The sequence below is a fragment of the Diadema setosum genome, chromosome 12 (assembly GCF_964275005.1).
Source record: "Diadema setosum chromosome 12, eeDiaSeto1, whole genome shotgun sequence".
Lineage (NCBI taxonomy): Eukaryota > Metazoa > Echinodermata > Echinoidea > Diadematoida > Diadematidae > Diadema > Diadema setosum.
This window is the reverse complement of record NC_092696.1, coordinates 17706312-17724127: the sequence shown is the minus strand read 5'-3', so window position 1 is coordinate 17724127 and position 17816 is coordinate 17706312. Positions and strand designations below refer to the sequence as shown.

The 17816-nt window shown below is 42.4% G+C and overlaps 1 protein-coding gene across 1 annotated transcript in view; it reads right to left on the bottom strand.

Moving 5' to 3' along the window:
- Window positions 1-3047: 3047 nt before the first annotated feature.
- LOC140235611 (uncharacterized) overlaps window positions 3048-17816 on the bottom strand; it is a 32040-nt gene continuing 17271 nt past the window's right edge. The window contains exons 11-15 of the mRNA XM_072315618.1: window positions 17580-17642; window positions 15931-16076; window positions 10878-14740; window positions 7938-8066; window positions 3048-6502 (exon numbers count right to left, since the gene is read on the bottom strand). Coding sequence (XP_072171719.1) covers window positions 6242-6502; window positions 7938-8066; window positions 10878-14740; window positions 15931-16076; window positions 17580-17642 — 4462 coding nt within the window. The 3' untranslated portion in view covers window positions 3048-6241. The remainder of the gene's footprint in view (window positions 6503-7937; window positions 8067-10877; window positions 14741-15930; window positions 16077-17579; window positions 17643-17816) is intronic.

The following is a 17816-nucleotide window of genomic DNA, read 5'->3' as shown; positions in this document are numbered from 1 at the left end:
TCCATGCAAGCTTCCACCCATGGACCCCTCCCCCTTCTTCCCCACCCTCATCTCTCACCCCACCCACCCATCCCCTAATCCCCACCCCCATCGACCAATAACACCACTTCATGATAGATTTGTAGCAACCTTAATCAAACGCAATAAATATGACACTAATGGGGAGGGGGGGGGGGGGGGGAAGGACTCAAAACGCACCCCTTCTGAGTTGGTGGTGCACAAATCCAAACTAAAGATACTGATATATACTCATGAGATATCTAACTTTTCTTCATTGTGTCACACACACAAACACACACAGAAGTGTGTATCACAGGCAAGGCATATATCCCATCATGCTGCACTCTATACATACCATTACTGTTCAAGCGCTCTAACAGACAACTGTCAAAAATTGTTGCATCGCTACTGAAGCTATCGTGTTACTTGTAAAAATCATATGATGAACGAAGAAAAAGGAAAAGAGAATCTGGCTTATGATTCTACAGTAATCACCATCAAGTTTCCATAATTCACATGTAGCAACTGACAGATGCAAAATTTGATATAAATATTTTCTCAATTTATTACTGCATTCACAGTTAGCAAATGTGAAGCCCATGTTTAAAGGGGATGGCTAGTAACTGATCAGTGGGAATGCTGGGGGTGAATGTTCCAATCCTTGTGGGATTCATTTAAGAGTACATTATATATCTATTGTTGTGTGAAAAGTATTTGCTTCAGAATGGTCTCATATTCAAGTAATGTGCAGTTTAATGTTTCCAGGTTAGCATGCCTGTACAGTGACGGGGCGATTGTTAACGGGCCGTTAACGATCGCCCCGTCACTGAATATGAGACCATTCTGAAGCAAATAATTTTCACACAACAATAGATATATAATGTGCTCCTAAAGGTCCAGTTTACCTTTGGGAGCAGTGATTTCAAAAATGTTCAAGATATCACATTTGATGCACATGTGTAGGTCTGTTGTATCATAAAACCTCCTACCATATGAAATATTTGCAATAAAACCTAAAATATAAGGAGATATCAGGATTTTTCTCAATAAACCGTAACTGTATACGGTTTAGTCTAGAAACATTTTTATTCTAACTATTGTTCACATTTTGTGTATTTAACAACACTTAACATCGATTATATGGATTCAAATTTTGACAGTGGTTGTTTCTATCTCTAACTCCCATTTTAGAACTATTTTAAAGCACTAATGCTGGGTTTTTGTTTCATCTGCAAACGGTAAATTATGCCTTTAAATGAATCCCACAAGGATTGGAACAATCACCCCCAGCATTCCCACTTATTCCCACTGATCAGTTACTAGCCATCCCCTTCAATAACAACACAGGAGCATTAACAGATGTCTTATCTTCTTTTCTTCTCAGCATTAACCCCCTTTCGGTTCTCAATGCAATGCCACTATACTGACCTACTAAGCTTAGCAAAGCTACTACATGTATATTTCATAACATTCAGTTTTCTATCTGCATTCTTAACGTATTTCTTTAGGAGAATACAGCTTAACAAGCACACACACCCATGCAAAAAAAAAAAAATAAATAAATAAAAAAAAAATCAGATTACTGTATTAATTGACCTACAGGGGAAGGGAAAATTTTGCTAAAATGCAAGTATGAAATCTGCTGACAATGCCTGAACGTCTACCCTGGTGCGCTAAAGCTATGACATTTGCTAACAAATCTCCAATGAGGGGAATTTTTTTTGGCTGCACAATACCCACACAACATCGAAACATACGCTAGACCAGAAGGCGCTGGGTATCGACATGACTTCTGGTGGGAAGAAATTGCCATTTCACCATTCTTGCTCTGAGGAGTTATGTAAGAGTCTTCTTTGTTGCACGGTATCAGGCTGAGACAGATTACATCACAAAACCCATGTACCAAATGGTCTTCATTTTGGTATCCCATTCGCAAACGTGCATGAACAGGATTTAACTTACCTAGTATCATGAACTTTGAACAATCATCTATAGAAAGTTACACAGTAAGGATACTGAACTTTTTATCAAGGCTTTAACAATGCTTACATGATTCTTCATGAGACACAAACCTAGGAAATGGAGTTGGAAATAGGTTGTGAAATAAGTTGGAAATAAGTTGTGAACAAGTTGGACTTACACACAGCATCAAAATGAGTGCATGGGACTACGACAGTCACAAATTGGCAAACAGTGAAAGAGCACAGAGTTAAGATTATGACGACCCTCATTGGAATATGTCTTTCTTATTTTAATGATGAAAATTTGCCTTCTCCTACATCATGCAAACACCTAGCTCAAGAAAGAAAGCAGGCATGTTGCATGAAATAATGAGTGTTTCACTTGCTCAGCAATTTACAAACTCCAAGAAAGAGAAATCTTCAAATAAAATACAGCATATCACCTACTATTACATACTGCCTTTGGATACCTCTATGATATGAGGCATCTATCTGCCAAAACATTGCAATTATTGGTACTCAATGCAAAGCCAATGATTCAAAAGGTTAGACGCAATCATTTCTTTCACACAATCTTGAAAGTCAAATGAACTGAACTCGAAGAATCAAACAGCTCCAAAAAATGTTCAGGTAACTAAAACACTATTGTTACCATGATCAACGTTCTCGAACACAATGTGAATGACAATTTAATGTGGTCATAGTGAGAGAGTTAATAGAAACTTCAAAACGTTCTCAACTAAGTAGAACAAGAGTGGCAAGTCACTGAAGACCAAGAAACCAATCGGCCTAAAATTTTCTTGTCTCACACCGCAGTTTGATCTCCGTTCTCATTACAAAAAAACAAAAAAACAAAAAGGACATGAAGAGAAACTAAAGTTTGAACTCCCATTTCGATTACTGGACAGTGATTATTACAGTATAATGCACACAATCCTATCAGCAGTGGAAGGCTAGCTCAATAGATCCTGGCTGTGACTAGTAACTTCTTCATTAATCATTGCACCCTCCGCCCACCTCTTCCCCCTCCCCCCCCCCCCCCCCAAACACAAACACACACACAAGATACATCCCTTAAATAAGACAAAAAGTTAGTTGGACAGTTCCTAGTTACTGTCCAATCACAGGGATGCAATCTTTTGTACATCAAACTCAGAGAGATTTCAAAGAGTTATTCAGGAGTTAATTGTGCCTTATATACATACCTGTGCATATGTCACTGTGCAAAAAGTATTCCCGAATCACAGAGGTTTTCATATTCTCTTGACAGGTCATTAAAAAGGATATATTTCTTCTTTTTTTTCAGCAAGCCTCCTGCAGATTCATATTCAGACAGACTTGCGACAGGCCAAGAAGAGGTTAATTACATCCTTTACAAGAACTGGAGTACACCCCTAGAAAGGCACCCCTTTCGACCAAAGACTACAACTACATTACAGGGGAATCTTGTTATAATGAGTTGCTCGGGACCACTCAAATTTTCTATTTATATTTGGAAACTTGTTATATCCGGTATAAAAACTTAAGAATATAACAGGAGTGGGACCTACAAAATAACCTCAGTATATCTGGTACTTTGCTTCTTGTATAGCTGAACGCATTATAAAAAGGTTACACTGTATAAGGAGTTGTATACGCAAAAGAAAAAGAGGTGCTTTTCTGAATTAAAGAAAAAAACAGTTAAAAGGGTAGAGTGAAAATTGGAGGTACAGGACAGAGTTTTCACATGTTCCACAGAAAACTTACTGATACACACATACAATGTATATCACCTCTACAGGGGGAGTTGGATACCGTCTAATGGACATCAATGACATCAAGAAATCGTGCCTTATCCTTTTCTCCAATTCGCAATCAATGGAAGGGAACTTTACAAGATGAGATACTTCTTTTTTTTTTGATGATGTTTAGAGTCCCACATTCAAGATATAACTCATGACTGCAAATATTGCAATACAGCTACTTCGCACCTAGTTGCGAACTGCTTTGCTTCCAGTTCACTACTTTAGCCGTGATAATACGCACCAGATTTATTTACAGTCTCAAGTCTTTGAAAACTCTGTCAATAGCACATTGTTATTTTTACTGTTTTTTGTTTGTTGTTTCTTTTTTTTTTTTCACTTTTCAGTAACATTCTTGAGGCAATGACATTAAATAGTATCACATTTTGGCATACATAATATTGCTGCATATACAAACTGAAATAAAAACAAACAAAAAACCAACAACAGAAACTGCTTTCATACACTCCGATACGTCTCATCTAATTAATAAATCTGCATTGTACAAGGATCTCTGCCAATTCAGGGAACTCAAACTGACAGAGATATTTCCCATTATTCCTGTAAATGCACTTGTGCGGCGAAAAAAAACAAGACGAGTTGCCAAGTGCTCAGCATATCTTGAATTCCATCTCCCTCAAATAAATACACACTACCTAAATATTCACTCAGACACAATCATATCTTCTCTGCACGTTCTGCTCAGGAAGAAAGTTTAATCTAAATTGCTTTTGTCAAAGACAGAGACAACTGTGATTAACCTAGACAATAGCAATACTCTTATAAGATGTTCTGACTTATCATGTGACCTCCACATTGCTTGCACATAAACAATGTTATCACCAATTCTTTAATCAAAATCAAAATTAACAATTTATGAGAAGTAATCTACAGTACGTACTACATAATGGCAAATAGAGCACATTTTGCCATAGCGATCTTCCATACTCCAACCCCGAATTTCCGTTGTCGTACAACTAACTACACATGAGGAACCTAGACTCCTCCCTCATTTGGCATGTGTCATCATATCAGCTTCACAACTCAGCGCAAGAACGTCCTACACATCCAATAAATACTCCAATTCTGGGAATTCCACGTTTTTGAAGTTCCATCATATAAAGCTTTCACGTGGGAATATTTACATCGAGAGATCTCGAGGACGCACGACTATCGCTTTGACTCGCGAGGCAACGTGTGCCGGTCATGATGACGCCATGCCCCCTCAATGCTGCAGGGACAACATTGTAAAAACATAATAAATACTTCAGCATACCAACATCAATCAGCATCGAGCCGCTAAGTAGATATCATTTTCTTCTATCTCCATTCCACTGCACTCCTGATATTTACAAGACTTCGGCACACGTAGGTGCATGGACAATTCTGAGGCAATGTACACCAGAGACGCCTCTCCTCTAAAAGCTACCAAATTCTGTTTGAATCGATCTAATGAAGAGAACAGCATGTACTATACTCTGTGTGAAACACACATAAACTTTAAAACGGCATAGAATACCATTTACTTTCTGTACATCACTTTTTCATTTGCATGGCCTACGTCAAAAACTCCACTAACCTAACCTAAAGTATCGAACGACAGAGTCGGGATACTGGCAAAGAGGTCAAAAGAAGGAAAGTCCACATGTCCAAATCACAAGCTATGCACTGCTGTTTTTGATGGGAGGTGGATCATCCGCGCATCTGTGAAATATCATGTATATAAGTTTTTCTTTCGGATGAATGAGGTCGAATTCATGTTCAGTTTTGAAATGGGCAGTCACAACACATAAATTGTAAATTGTACAGAAAATCAAAAGGCTAAAGGCTACATACATGCCTTTTTTTTCCCAGGATGCTTGAATGGAAGCACTCTGTGGAATCAAGAAACAGAGCACATGATTTCATTCCTCCATATAGCAAAATGTTTCATTTATCCTACATGAGTTCATAACACCATGACAAGCAGTAGCTTGACATATAAGAAAGAAGGACAAATGCTTCTTTTGTTATTGTTTTTGGGGGGAGTTTGAGGCTGCATGAGAAGCAGCACTTCATTATGTCTAGAAGTATACCATATCCTTCTTATTCCTCAGCAATGACATGGGATAGCATGTAGTGCCATGTGGATTAATAGCAGCAACAATCCACAGTAGTAATGGACGGCCCTACCACACTGCTGCTTGCATTTTCATGTGGCCCTTTATCTAAAAGTCTATGCTTGGTAGCCTTGCTGTACATAATTATTCTACAAAAGGTTGGGTTATTGAAAATATGTAATGAATATTTGGGAGCTTTCATTAGTCAATCCCATTTTCATTTCAAGCATAACTTTGAGGAGGGGGTCAGTTGTCCAGGGAAGTCACAGTTCGAAAATCTCAAGCGTTGTCTACAGATGCAGCAAATTACATACTTTGCGATTCCTGTGGCATTCTCCGATCAGCGAGGCAGCAGAAATTTGGCATAGGTGCACAAAAACAGCTGGGTATTCTTCCGTTCCTATGACTTCAGTCCAAGGCTCCGGCTCTTTTCGATCAGCTTGGAGGCACTCGCCGGCTCCTTGCTCCCCTTGGTCGTCCCTTTGCTTGACGACTTGAAGATGGACTTACCAGACGAGCCCCCGCCAGGTTTGCCCGACGACGACTTGTGCCCGTCCTGCCCACCGGGCTTCTTGTTCCTATACTGGCACTTCTTGACGTAGCCGTCGATCAGACGTCGGATCTTGACTGGGTTGATCTCTCCCGTCTTGCTGTGGCAGATCTATCATCCATGCAACAAATACAAAAAATACTGATGAAAAGACTCTAGAACATGAACTAGACCTTATGAGAAGCCTACTGAGACAATTTAGGTGCAAGACAGCTGACATCATATATTAGGACATTTACACAAAAAATCCAGTAACAAGAAACCGCATTTTTGTAGTTTCAAGCTGCAAGTTGATTATCCTTTGTAGCACAAACTGTTAGCGTCTTCTTATACGATAGAGTAAATTATCGCCTTTCATTTTTAGCGAGCCACAAAGATTACTGCTACAGCAAAATTACCCCAGGACTTTATAGTGGGTGATAGCATAATCACCTCCGCAAAGGAGGGTGTTTTTGCAGGCAATGATTTGTTTGTCTGTTTGCAAAATAACTTTGAAATTTGTGAACAGATTAGGATGAACTTTACAAGAAAAGTTGATAATGACACAAGGAACTGATGATTAAATGTTAGTAGTGATGCAAATCACCATCTGGATCTGGGAATGTTTTGCTTTGCTTTGTTTTTGTTTTTGTTTTGTTTTGGTTTTTTTGAAGGATTCTTTATCACTGGCATATTGGGCCAAGAAACAAGGGAATTCAAGCTGCAAGTATTTCAAAAGTACATATGTGCACTGAGTGTGCGCTCCAGGAAAAGCAGGAAGATAAGGTAGAGACACTAGAAAGGGTTCCTAATCACATGGAAATGTGGCCATTTTCAGCATATTGTATGTGTACTGTATACGCTATATATTTCGCGGGGTTTTTATTTTCGCGAATTTCGCGAGTCAGGAGCTATTCGCGAAATTAACAACACGCGAAAATATCACTATTCCTTCCAAAATGAATCCCTTGCCTTGATACGAACATTTCAGTACTAGTATATACCATGTCACGGCTTACCGAACAGACCATACTGCTAAGTATGTTTACGTACATACAGCACATCCATGTCTACTTACAAATACTGTAGAGAGCCAATCCATTATCGCAAGGGGACCACTTGTCAGAAATCTAGCGCGATGGACTTCACACTTCAAAAATGTTGAATTCTAACTTACTAGTTCGCAGAGTTTGGTAAGTTTTTTTCACGCAGTGTATAACTACTATCATTCTTATTTGCTAGTAAGTTGAAATTCACACTTTCTTTGCCACTTCATATTTTCTCTGGTCCCCCAATCACGAATTTAACCACTCGCGAAAATGTGTGACAGCGGCAATTCGCAAAAATTTATGTACGCAAAAATTATAGCGTATACAGTATATGGGTGGAAATGAGCTGCTTGGTGGAGGTCTGCACTCTCTGAGTGCCTTTCTCCTCTACATCATACTACATACTGTGAGTACTCATTTCTACCACATGACTGCTACTGCTGGAGGAAGATGTCGGTTGTGACCATGGGGATAATGGGGGGGGGGGGGGGAAGGGTTAGATGAGGTATCTAGCATACCTGATTAACAGACTTTCTGAGGATCTCCTTGTAGTCTTCCTTGTTGATCTCCCGCCGCTGGTAATGAGGTTTGATGGCAAGCTTGACCTCCTCCACAACTCTCTCCTGGTGATACAGCTTCTTCAGGTACTGCAAAGGCAAGAGGAACAGAATAATTCAGCAGGAATTATTAACACAGTGAGGACTAGCTGATTTTGCAATACCATGCATTTCCAATAGACATCTGCCTACGCATACTGTAAAACCAGCCATTCTCGCATGCACAAAACTTACACGAATGTCGCAAGGAGCCAAGATTTGCGAAAGTTTCATGCTGTAAAAAAGGCCGTCAGCTCCAGTTTGCAAAGTTTCATGCTGTGAATGTTTCTGGTTTTACAGTACTCGAGACTATAAAGTCCCTGGCACAGAAAAGGTTGAGTGTATTCTCGTGGTAAGTGGCAGACTGGCAGTGCCCCCCCCCCCGTAAATTGAGTACACCAAACTTGCAATACTTGCATTTGCATCTTCCCTTTTTAAAAACTTCTTTTAAAACTTCTTTTAACTTTTTTTAATCAAAATAATATTCAATGCACTAAAATCCTCTCACTACAGCAATACTTCTAGTAGTAAAGTGACATAAATGAAACTGGACAAACAGGACAATATTATCTCTAGGCACAATATACACAGAGTTCATGTCCTCCAGGTTTTAACCCTATCTCTGTCACATAGACGAAGCCAGAATGTTCAGACATTTTGCAGTGCGGAGACATGGGATTGTTGTTGGCCAGTTCTGATCGTTATTATTGACATTAATGTGTCATGTTATACATCATTTGAAAGCTTATGGTCTATACTTTCATATCTCATAATAATCTGAGTGAGGGCGTCCTCAAATTTTAAGTAGGACGCCCTCTTATGTCACATAATTATCTTTTCAGACTTGTACATGTTACCACCTCATTTTCTCACACAATATGCTCTTATACCCCAAAAAGGTCTTACAAATGTTATAGAGAATTTATTCAGCTTTCAGATGATGTGATTTTTTCGTCAGTAGCATTAGTACTTTTCATTTTATGAACAAAAGTGTGTGGCAAGTACAACCTACATTTTACACACTTCGCACAATTTCTGATTTTATGGATGAAATGTTGGCATGAAAGTAGATAAAGCATGCTAACATCTAGTCAGGATGAAAATATTAATTGATTATACGACTTTTACTTGTAGTTTAGATTATTCTTGTCCTATAATATTGCCATGTATGGTAAGATAATCTAAGGGTAAAAACTGTCACTGAAAATATTCAGTCTTCAGAGTGTCCATTCCTGTCGAGTAGCTAGACTCCTTTGCACTCTCCTCATTGAACAGAATTGAACCATCACTGTAGTCATTTGCTTTATGATAAACCTACATTGAACATAAGTTTCACAAAGTAACGGTTTATTAGATAATAATGATCAACAGTCAAACATACCTCAGCTTCTAATCTTCGAGACCGAGACTGTCCAGCTTCGGGTAGGAGGCTACTGTACCCTTATTGCTCCTAGCACCCTGCCCCGCTAGCCCCGGCTAACTAGAGACCCATTGCACCGCTGTTAGTGCTTAGTAAACAGCTACAACTGCTGCACTGAATGTGCAGTGTTCATTTATTCTACAGTTCATTTATGAGGCCGATATCACTAAAACCATACCCCTTCACAGAATTCAAAGATGTTGAAATCCCTATCCTGAATGTTTTCACTTCATATTTTACTATATTGACTTAGATAAAATGGATGAAAATTGACCCATGTGTACGATCTTTTCATCGCACACGGAAGTCTTATTACAGTCCCACATATACAGATTCGTGTAAGTTCTCCACACAAGAAACCTATAGCAAAACTGTACACAATACATTGCAGTCTGAATGCAAATAAACATGGGCGGGGCCACCACAATTTTTTTGACTTTGAGAAGGCTTTCCTGATTGGTTGAAGGTGGGGAAGCTTTTTTGCACACTGGATATCGTTTCCTTACACTGTCAGCCAATCACAAATGAGTTTGTAGAGTGGCAGAGTCATAGCCTTTGAAGTAATCTGTCAATCAAAATAGGGCCGATTTAATCGGCCCAAGCATTTACATGGCAGGTTTTGGGCCGATTTAATCGGCCCGTGACACAGATAGGGTTAAAGTGGAAGCATCTCTTAACCCTAAAGGGGCCGGGCTTTTTTGGCTATGCTCAGACCGGGGGGGGCGGATTCCGCCCCCCCCTGAGATCTCGGCCATCGGTGGTGCGATCGCGATGAAATTTTGCATGCGTGAGACCCGCGTCATAATCTACAAGATTGTGTTATAAGATTTTTTGAAACAATCAATTTCTAATTTTAATTAATTAATTATGCAAATTAGGCTCAAGGTGATATTTTAGCTTAATTAAAAGCATTGAGAGTCTAATTTTTGATCTGTAAATCTGTTTTAGCTTATTCAACAATTGTACATCACAAAAACTTCCAAAACTCATTTCAATTCTTATGTATTTTATTGTTTTCAGAATTTCTTATGTATTTCTTTGTTTTTCAACTTTTGTTTTTTCTTTGTTTTTTCATTGGAAATTGTCACTGACCACTTTTCTACCATAATTAGCACAAAATTAATCAATGAAAGTGATTAATTGTAAAAATAATCAGGTTTTTATGCCTTTCATGACAGAGCACTGTTTTCCATAGGAAATGTACACAAAATCACAAAATTGTGCCTGTTTTGGAGCGACATTCCGTTACAAAAATGGGCGTGGCTTCGCAAAAGTATGCGCGGACATTGCAAATTTGGTCTCAAAAGTTGCGCGAGACTTGAACGAAGAAAGTCAAGAAGCCTCGCGATGAGGCCTTCTCGCGTTACAGAATTATAGCGCGAAACGTCGAGGGGGGGGCGGATTCCGCCCCCCCCCGGCCCTTTTAGGGTTAAGTCCCTTACCCTATCTCTGCTGTTCTTGTTGTAAAGATCAACGGCTGACATCTCAATGTCTTCCTCCTTCACATCTCCGATGTTGTCGTCTGCCATCATCGGCTCCACCCCATAGTTCTTGTCGGAGCCCATGGAGCTCACTGACATGCTGGAATCAATGTGCTTGGTGGGGATGCCCAGTGAGCCCGTAGACATGGCAGGTGAGAGGGTCGGTGAGAGGGGGGCATCTGGCGGCTCGGTGGGCGTGGCTATCTTGGGCTTGGCAATGGGCACCGAGGCCAGCTGGTTGAGGATCTTCGTGATCTGCTGGCTGGCCTGCGAGGCGAGCATCAGGCGGTCCTCGTTGGTCATTGCCGACGAGCCCGACGGGATGGTGGACATGTCAGAGCTGGAGACGTCCGTGGTGGAGGTCGGGTTCGGGGGGATCTCCGGCGGTGGGCTCGGCACCCGCTTGGGGGCCACGTCTCCTGAGGAAGAGGAGGCGGCATTGTCGTGGTCATGGAAAGCCTCCACCTGAATGGGGGATGGGGACTTAATGACAGGTGGAGGGGATGCTGTCGGGTTGAACGGGTCGTACATGTCAGTCTCAGCTTCAAGGTGACTGCTGTCTGCAACCACCACGTCGGCCGGCGACTTTGCCGCCTTCGGGGCTTGTTGCGGAGACTCACTCACTGTCCTGGACAGGTCGCCATCGCTGACTATCATGTCCTTGTAGAGATCTGGACTGTGAGACACCAGGCTGTGAGTTGTCGAGGGAGCTGGAAGCATGTCTTCCTCGTCGTTAAACTTGAGCGGACTGGGAGGTTTGAGAATTGACAGAGCTTCAGCGGCTTCTGTTGGGGGCTCAGCCGTGGGAGCCGGTTTCACTTTTTTCGTTGTCACAGTGATTTCTTCCACGTCAAAGGACAGTGGCCGCTTGGCTGCAACTTTCTTTTTCTTGCCTTTCGTCAATTTCTTTTCTTTTCCTGCTTTGGTTTTCTTGGTCTTCTTCTCCGCCTTCCCTTCGACTACAGTTTTGTCTTTCTTGACTTTCTCTTTCTTGGTCTTGACCTTCTCTGCTTTGGTGACCATTGGCTTCTCAGTGGCCTTCTTGACCTCCTTGACCTTAATGGGAACAGGCAATTCTACCTTTCTCAAGCCCGATGCATTGACCGTCACCTTTCCTTTATCTGCTTTTACAACAACATCTTCAACGACAGCAGGCTTGGGCTCCTCAGGCTTCTTTTTCATTTTCACCTTGTCCTTGGCTTTGAACTTCTCTTTCGGTTTCTCGATTTGATGAACTACCCTATCCTCCTCTCGGTCACTATTCTTGTGATGGGATTTATCTCGTTTGTCCTTTCTACGGTCCTTTGCTGGCAAGCGCTCACTGTCATCACTACGTTCCATCCTTCTGCTGCGATCGCGGTCATGGCTCGCTGACCGATGCCGGCTGCGATGACGGTCGGTGTCCCTGCTGCGACTGCGATCTCCCTCTCTATCGCGATTCCGCTTGTGACTCTTGTCTCTGCTGCGCTCCCTGGCCCTGTCGCGACTCCGCTCCCGCTCACGACTGCGTTCCCTCTCTCTGCTCTTGTGATCTTTGTCCCTGCGACTGCTGCGGTCCTTGTCGCGACTCCTCTCTCTGTCCCGATGCCTGCTTCGTTCCTTGTCCTTGTCGTGACTGTGCTTTTCTTTCTCTTTCTCGCGATGCTTTTTGTCTTTCTCGGCGGCCGCTTCGTGCTCCCTCCCATTCTTATCACGGGCGGAATTTTCATGCACATGCCCTTTATTGTGACTTTTGTCCTTGCTAGACCTACTATCACGGTCCTTCTGTGGTTTGTCAGAATCTTTCCTCTTTGAATGCTCTTTCCGCACAACCTCTGTTTCTACCGCTATCTTCTTTTCACCAGACTTCCTCGCAGTCTCTTTCTCTCTACTCCTCTCAAGCTCCTTTCTGGCTTGCCGCTGCACCTCGAATCTGGCACCCAAGACGTGCTGTTCACTGCCGTTTTTCCTGCGGTCGTAGATCGGGGAGCGGTCGCGCATGTGGAGCTCCCACTGTCTTTCATACTCTCCGCCCATCGTCCTCCAAGCCTCGTAATAAGCAAACTGATCATACGTATACTGATCCCATGCCCCAACTCGTTCCACCCTCCGCTCATCCCTCCTCCGGTTGTACTCATCCCAGTACTCCTCGTGGTAGCGGCGCAGCTCCTCCGCAGTGTAAGGCGTGTCTCTCTTCACCTGTATCACCTGCCTCAAGTCCCCGTAACCTTCCCTGCTCCCTTCTCGTCGCCCGACCCCTTCATCCGCTCTCTTTGGCAATCGCGAGAGGTCCGCTGGCAGTTGCGGATGCAGTGATATGGACTTCCTTGGATCTACAACGACATTGCGCTTGTCACGGTTACGCTTTGACTTGGGTTTCCTTTTACGCTTTCCCCGCCCTTTCTTTCCCTTTTTCGATTCGTCGTCAGTTTTTACTTCCCCTTCCTCTGCAGATGATGCACCGTGCTTGGTCTCAGAGTCTTTGGTTCTATTCCCTTCTTTGGCGGGGTGCTCCGCCACATCACCCTCAGATTTTATCTTGTTCCTGTCTGGCGGTTCCATTCTCACAACAACGCTACGTCCATCAACACCTTCTATAATCATGCCCTCCTCAGCATCTGAAAAAGTGTCATTCTTATGCCCGCTCTCTTCTTTCTGGAGGGTGTGGCTGGTGGGATCCTCTTCCTCAGGGACGTTATCCTCATCTGAAATGTCCTCACACTCCAAGTCGCTGATACCGATCTTTGGTTTGACCATCTCACCACCTCCTCTCTCATCGCTGTCACGGACTTCCACCGCTTGCTCTTCGTGCTCTTCACGATTTGAAGCCTCCTCCTCCTCCTCTCCTTCCTCCACTTCAACCTCCTCTTCTGCTGCCTCCTCTCCTTCTTCGTGCGCTACCTGCTGCTGCAGACTCTCACTAACCTCCTCCTGCTCTTCCTCCTGCTCTTTCTCTTTCTCCTCCTCCTCTTCCTCCTCCTCCTCCTCTACCTCTTCCACATCCTCCACTTCTTCGACTTCTGCTTCCTCGGCCTCTGACCGCACACGCTGAGAGTCCTCTGCCACATCTTCCACTTCCTGCCCCTCAACATAATTTTCCTGTTCCCCACCTTCTTGCTCTTCTTCTTCTTCCTGGACCTCCAAATGATGTCCGGAGTCATCTTCCTGGATCACTTCTTCCATCTCTTCTTCCTCTTCCTGATCTTCCTGCTCATTCTCCTCATTAACATCTCTATCATCACTATCCTCCACTTCATAAACGTCCTCATCTTGTTCATGATTCACTGGTGTTTCCTCCTCTTCCACAATTTGCAGATCTTGATCCTCCAGTGCATCTCCTTCCTCTTGTTCTTCCTCCACTTCTTCCTCCTCCTCCTCAACCTCTTCCTCCTCTTCCTCTTCTGCCTGATGATCGTCATCTTCATCTCCATCACCATCTTCCCCACCACCATTACCACCATCATCCCCCTCTTCCTCATCACCATTACCATCTCCATTATTATTGTTGTTCATGTTGCCGGCGTCATCCTGGCTCCCGTTGTCTTGCTCATTCTCCTCCTCTCCTGCATCTCCTTCCAGGTCGTCCTCATCACCATGGAAACCATCATCACCACCACTCTCCTGGTAATTGCCATTGCTTCTATCATCCCCATCACACCTCCTTGTTCCCGCTTTGCATCCTGTCACAGCAGAGGTGACAGCTCTGCTGGATGGAATGTGTGAGAGTCTGTCAGTATGTTCCTTTCTTGAGTCACCTCTGGCAGACTTGCAAGGCGAAGTCCGGTCCATGCTGTGCTGCCGGCTCTGGGAGTCACGGCGAACTGGTTTTGATGTTGATGTCTCATCTACAAAAAAATAAAAGAACATGGATCAAAACAAAATAGTGATCTAATGTGCAGTCTAAGAGTATCATTACCACACAACTCTATAATGTACATCTTGCACAATCAACAAACACACAAAACTGCACACAAAATGCGAGGAAAGAATAAAATATCCACAGCATCTAGAAGTAATGGTTTATGATCTGTCAAAAGTGTAACACTGTTATACGATAATGAATAATGAAGTAAACTTGAATGAGCCTACGGACAAATTAAATCAATAGAGTTTCACATTACTATACACAAACATGCCCATCTATACAAAATATGTATGTAGAAAGCTATGCACGAACGTAAGTTTTTCAAATCATCAATAGCTCTGTTACAGGGGTCTACGGCAATTACCCCCTGGGCACACCCTTCCCATTACCCTAACCCTAATCCTGAACCTAATCCAAGCCCTAACCCAAACTCTAACCCTAAACCTAAACCTAACCCTAATCTTTACTCTAACCTTATCACTAACAAGTATTTAGCTGGGGGCAGGGCTCCACACTAACTTTTATTTTTGGTGGCCCAAAGGCAAACATCCGACCTTTTTTGGTGGCCCGATCAGGCCACTAAATTCTTTATTTCTGAAATTTTGGTGGCCCGACGTGGGTTTTTGGTGGCCCTGGGCCACCGGGCCACTGTTAGTGTCGAGCCCTGGCTGGGGGGTAATTGTCCTCTGGGGGTAATTGCCCTGATACGATCACAGAAAGCAGTAACATCTTGGTGTTTTTCTTTATTAATTATGAATGTAATCTGCAGTACCATTTCACCTTCTGAAAATCTCGTTTTTTAATGCTGTCTGTATTTGAAGGGAATTTCTCTTGTCGATGCATAGTCAAAGACTAGCAATACCAGGTTTAATTTCATCCCCATTTCAATTTCTTAGTAGCTAGTCTCCTCTAGTAGAAAAAGCATCACATCTTTGACAAAAACTGCCTGCCATGATTGTGTCCATCATGAACTAAAAGTGTCGGTTATATTTGGCTGGCAATATTCAGCACCCAGAATAAGCTCTGTTTGAGGTACACGTAGCTAAAAACTTTCATATCAATGATTATGATCGAAACTGGCAACACACAACATGAAACTTTGGGAGGGTGGGTGGCGATGGGGTTATATGGGGAGGGGGGGGGGGGAAGAGAGCAACAATTTCTACCAACCTCCTTTCCTCTTGGTGGAGAGGGTGCCGTCTTGATGAATAGTGATGTCCTTGCTCCTCATGTGCAGCATGTCTTGGTCGGCCAGAATGCTGCCCAGGAGGTCAAGGGGACCGCCACTTGAAGAGGTGGAGGGGGCACTTGGCCTCCTGGAGAAATGACGGGTTCATTGATCCGAAAATGAAAAGGGGGTCGTTATTGCAAAAATGGAAAGGGGTTCAATTCAATTTCCAATACATTACTGTAAAACCAGAAATATTTGTGGCATGAAACTTGCACGAACTGGAGCCAACTGGCTTTTCTTCTTTTTTTTTTTGCGCTATATGAAACTGTAAAAATACTATTCAAAATTGATGTTTTAAATAAACATACTATTATGAACTTCCAAAAACAAAGTAAATTTTGATAATATGAAATGAAAAAAGATTCTTTAAATAGAAACAGTTACAAACTAGAGAAGCACTATGAGAGCGCAGACCTCCGCCAAGCATGCAGCTCATTTCCACCACTGATCTTGTTCTTCCATAGAGATATAATTATGTATCAGTGATTTCCACCCATACATACAATACTTATAGCATTGTGTGCTGAAAGTCGCCCAATTTCCTAATATAGAAGCCTTTGTTACATCAAAAACCCTCAGCTGCACGGCGCGCCTCACCCTAGCAGAAACTAGAGCATGCACTTTAGTGCGCGCATGCAAACCTCGATACGCGCAGCCTGAACTCCCAAGTTCATTGACCCTACCTGCCAAAATGTCAAAAATCCTTCGTAAATTCTCCAAAAATTCTCGAATCACTACCAAAACTTAGTCATCTGTTACTTGTATCATTCCAAACCTTTCCTGCAAGTTTCATCCAAATCCGTTAACTACTTTTTGAGATACTTTGCACAAGGACAAACTAACTAACTAACAAACGAACACACAAACCAACGGTAACGAAAACATAACCTCCTCCCTTGGCGGAGGTAATAAACATCAACATTGATTGAACAGCAGGCCTCAGCGATGGTCTATCTGTGATTATCATCTACTTAGGACGTTTTAGCGGCACATTACCCCTTTCTGTGCCAGGGACTTTGGACAGTGTGTACAACACTGTGGCATTTTCTGTGCCAATTGACACTCAAAGGCGCATTCTTGTCCGCCTGGTTTTCCTGATTTTTGAAATACAAAGGCGTATTAAGTAAAACGCATTGGTCAACGCATCAATTCCGCATTGGCCAATGTATTAAATCCCCATAGGCTACTGTTGATAGTGGCCATGCAATAACACACTGTATTTTGTCTGTTGCGTGGGAGCTTGCTGCACTTCCTACTGTACTACTGCAGAAAGTTCACAAACTCTTGTAACAATTCTCAAGCTTGCAAACCTCTTGCTAGTTGCTACAAACACAATTGAAATGAGCAAGGGTGAGTCACTCCTTTTTCGGTACAGGGTCAGCTCCTAAGACTAGTGGTAGTATAGCAATCTTGTACAGTTTATACTTATCATAGATGATAATTATATTGGATGGCTCTTGAATTCATGGAATATTGCACTCATCTTCAATCTATGCAATATACAATGTATTAGCCCATACTCATGCAATATTCCATGGTATCCCATTCACTGCCATCCAGTATAATATAAGTATCTGTACTGCCTCACCTTGCCGCTGTTGGGGCACTTTGGGCACCCGGTCCTCTCGTGACAACTGAGTCATCGTAGCCACTGGAAAAAAAACAAAAAAAAAACAAAGACAAAACAAAGACAGAATTCAACAGATGCATACATTAACAGATAGAATGAATAAAACACATTGCACAGGAATATATCACACATATCCTAAAGCATTCTGGAACTCATGTTGTAATAATACTTGGCTATTTGGATACTACATGGTTA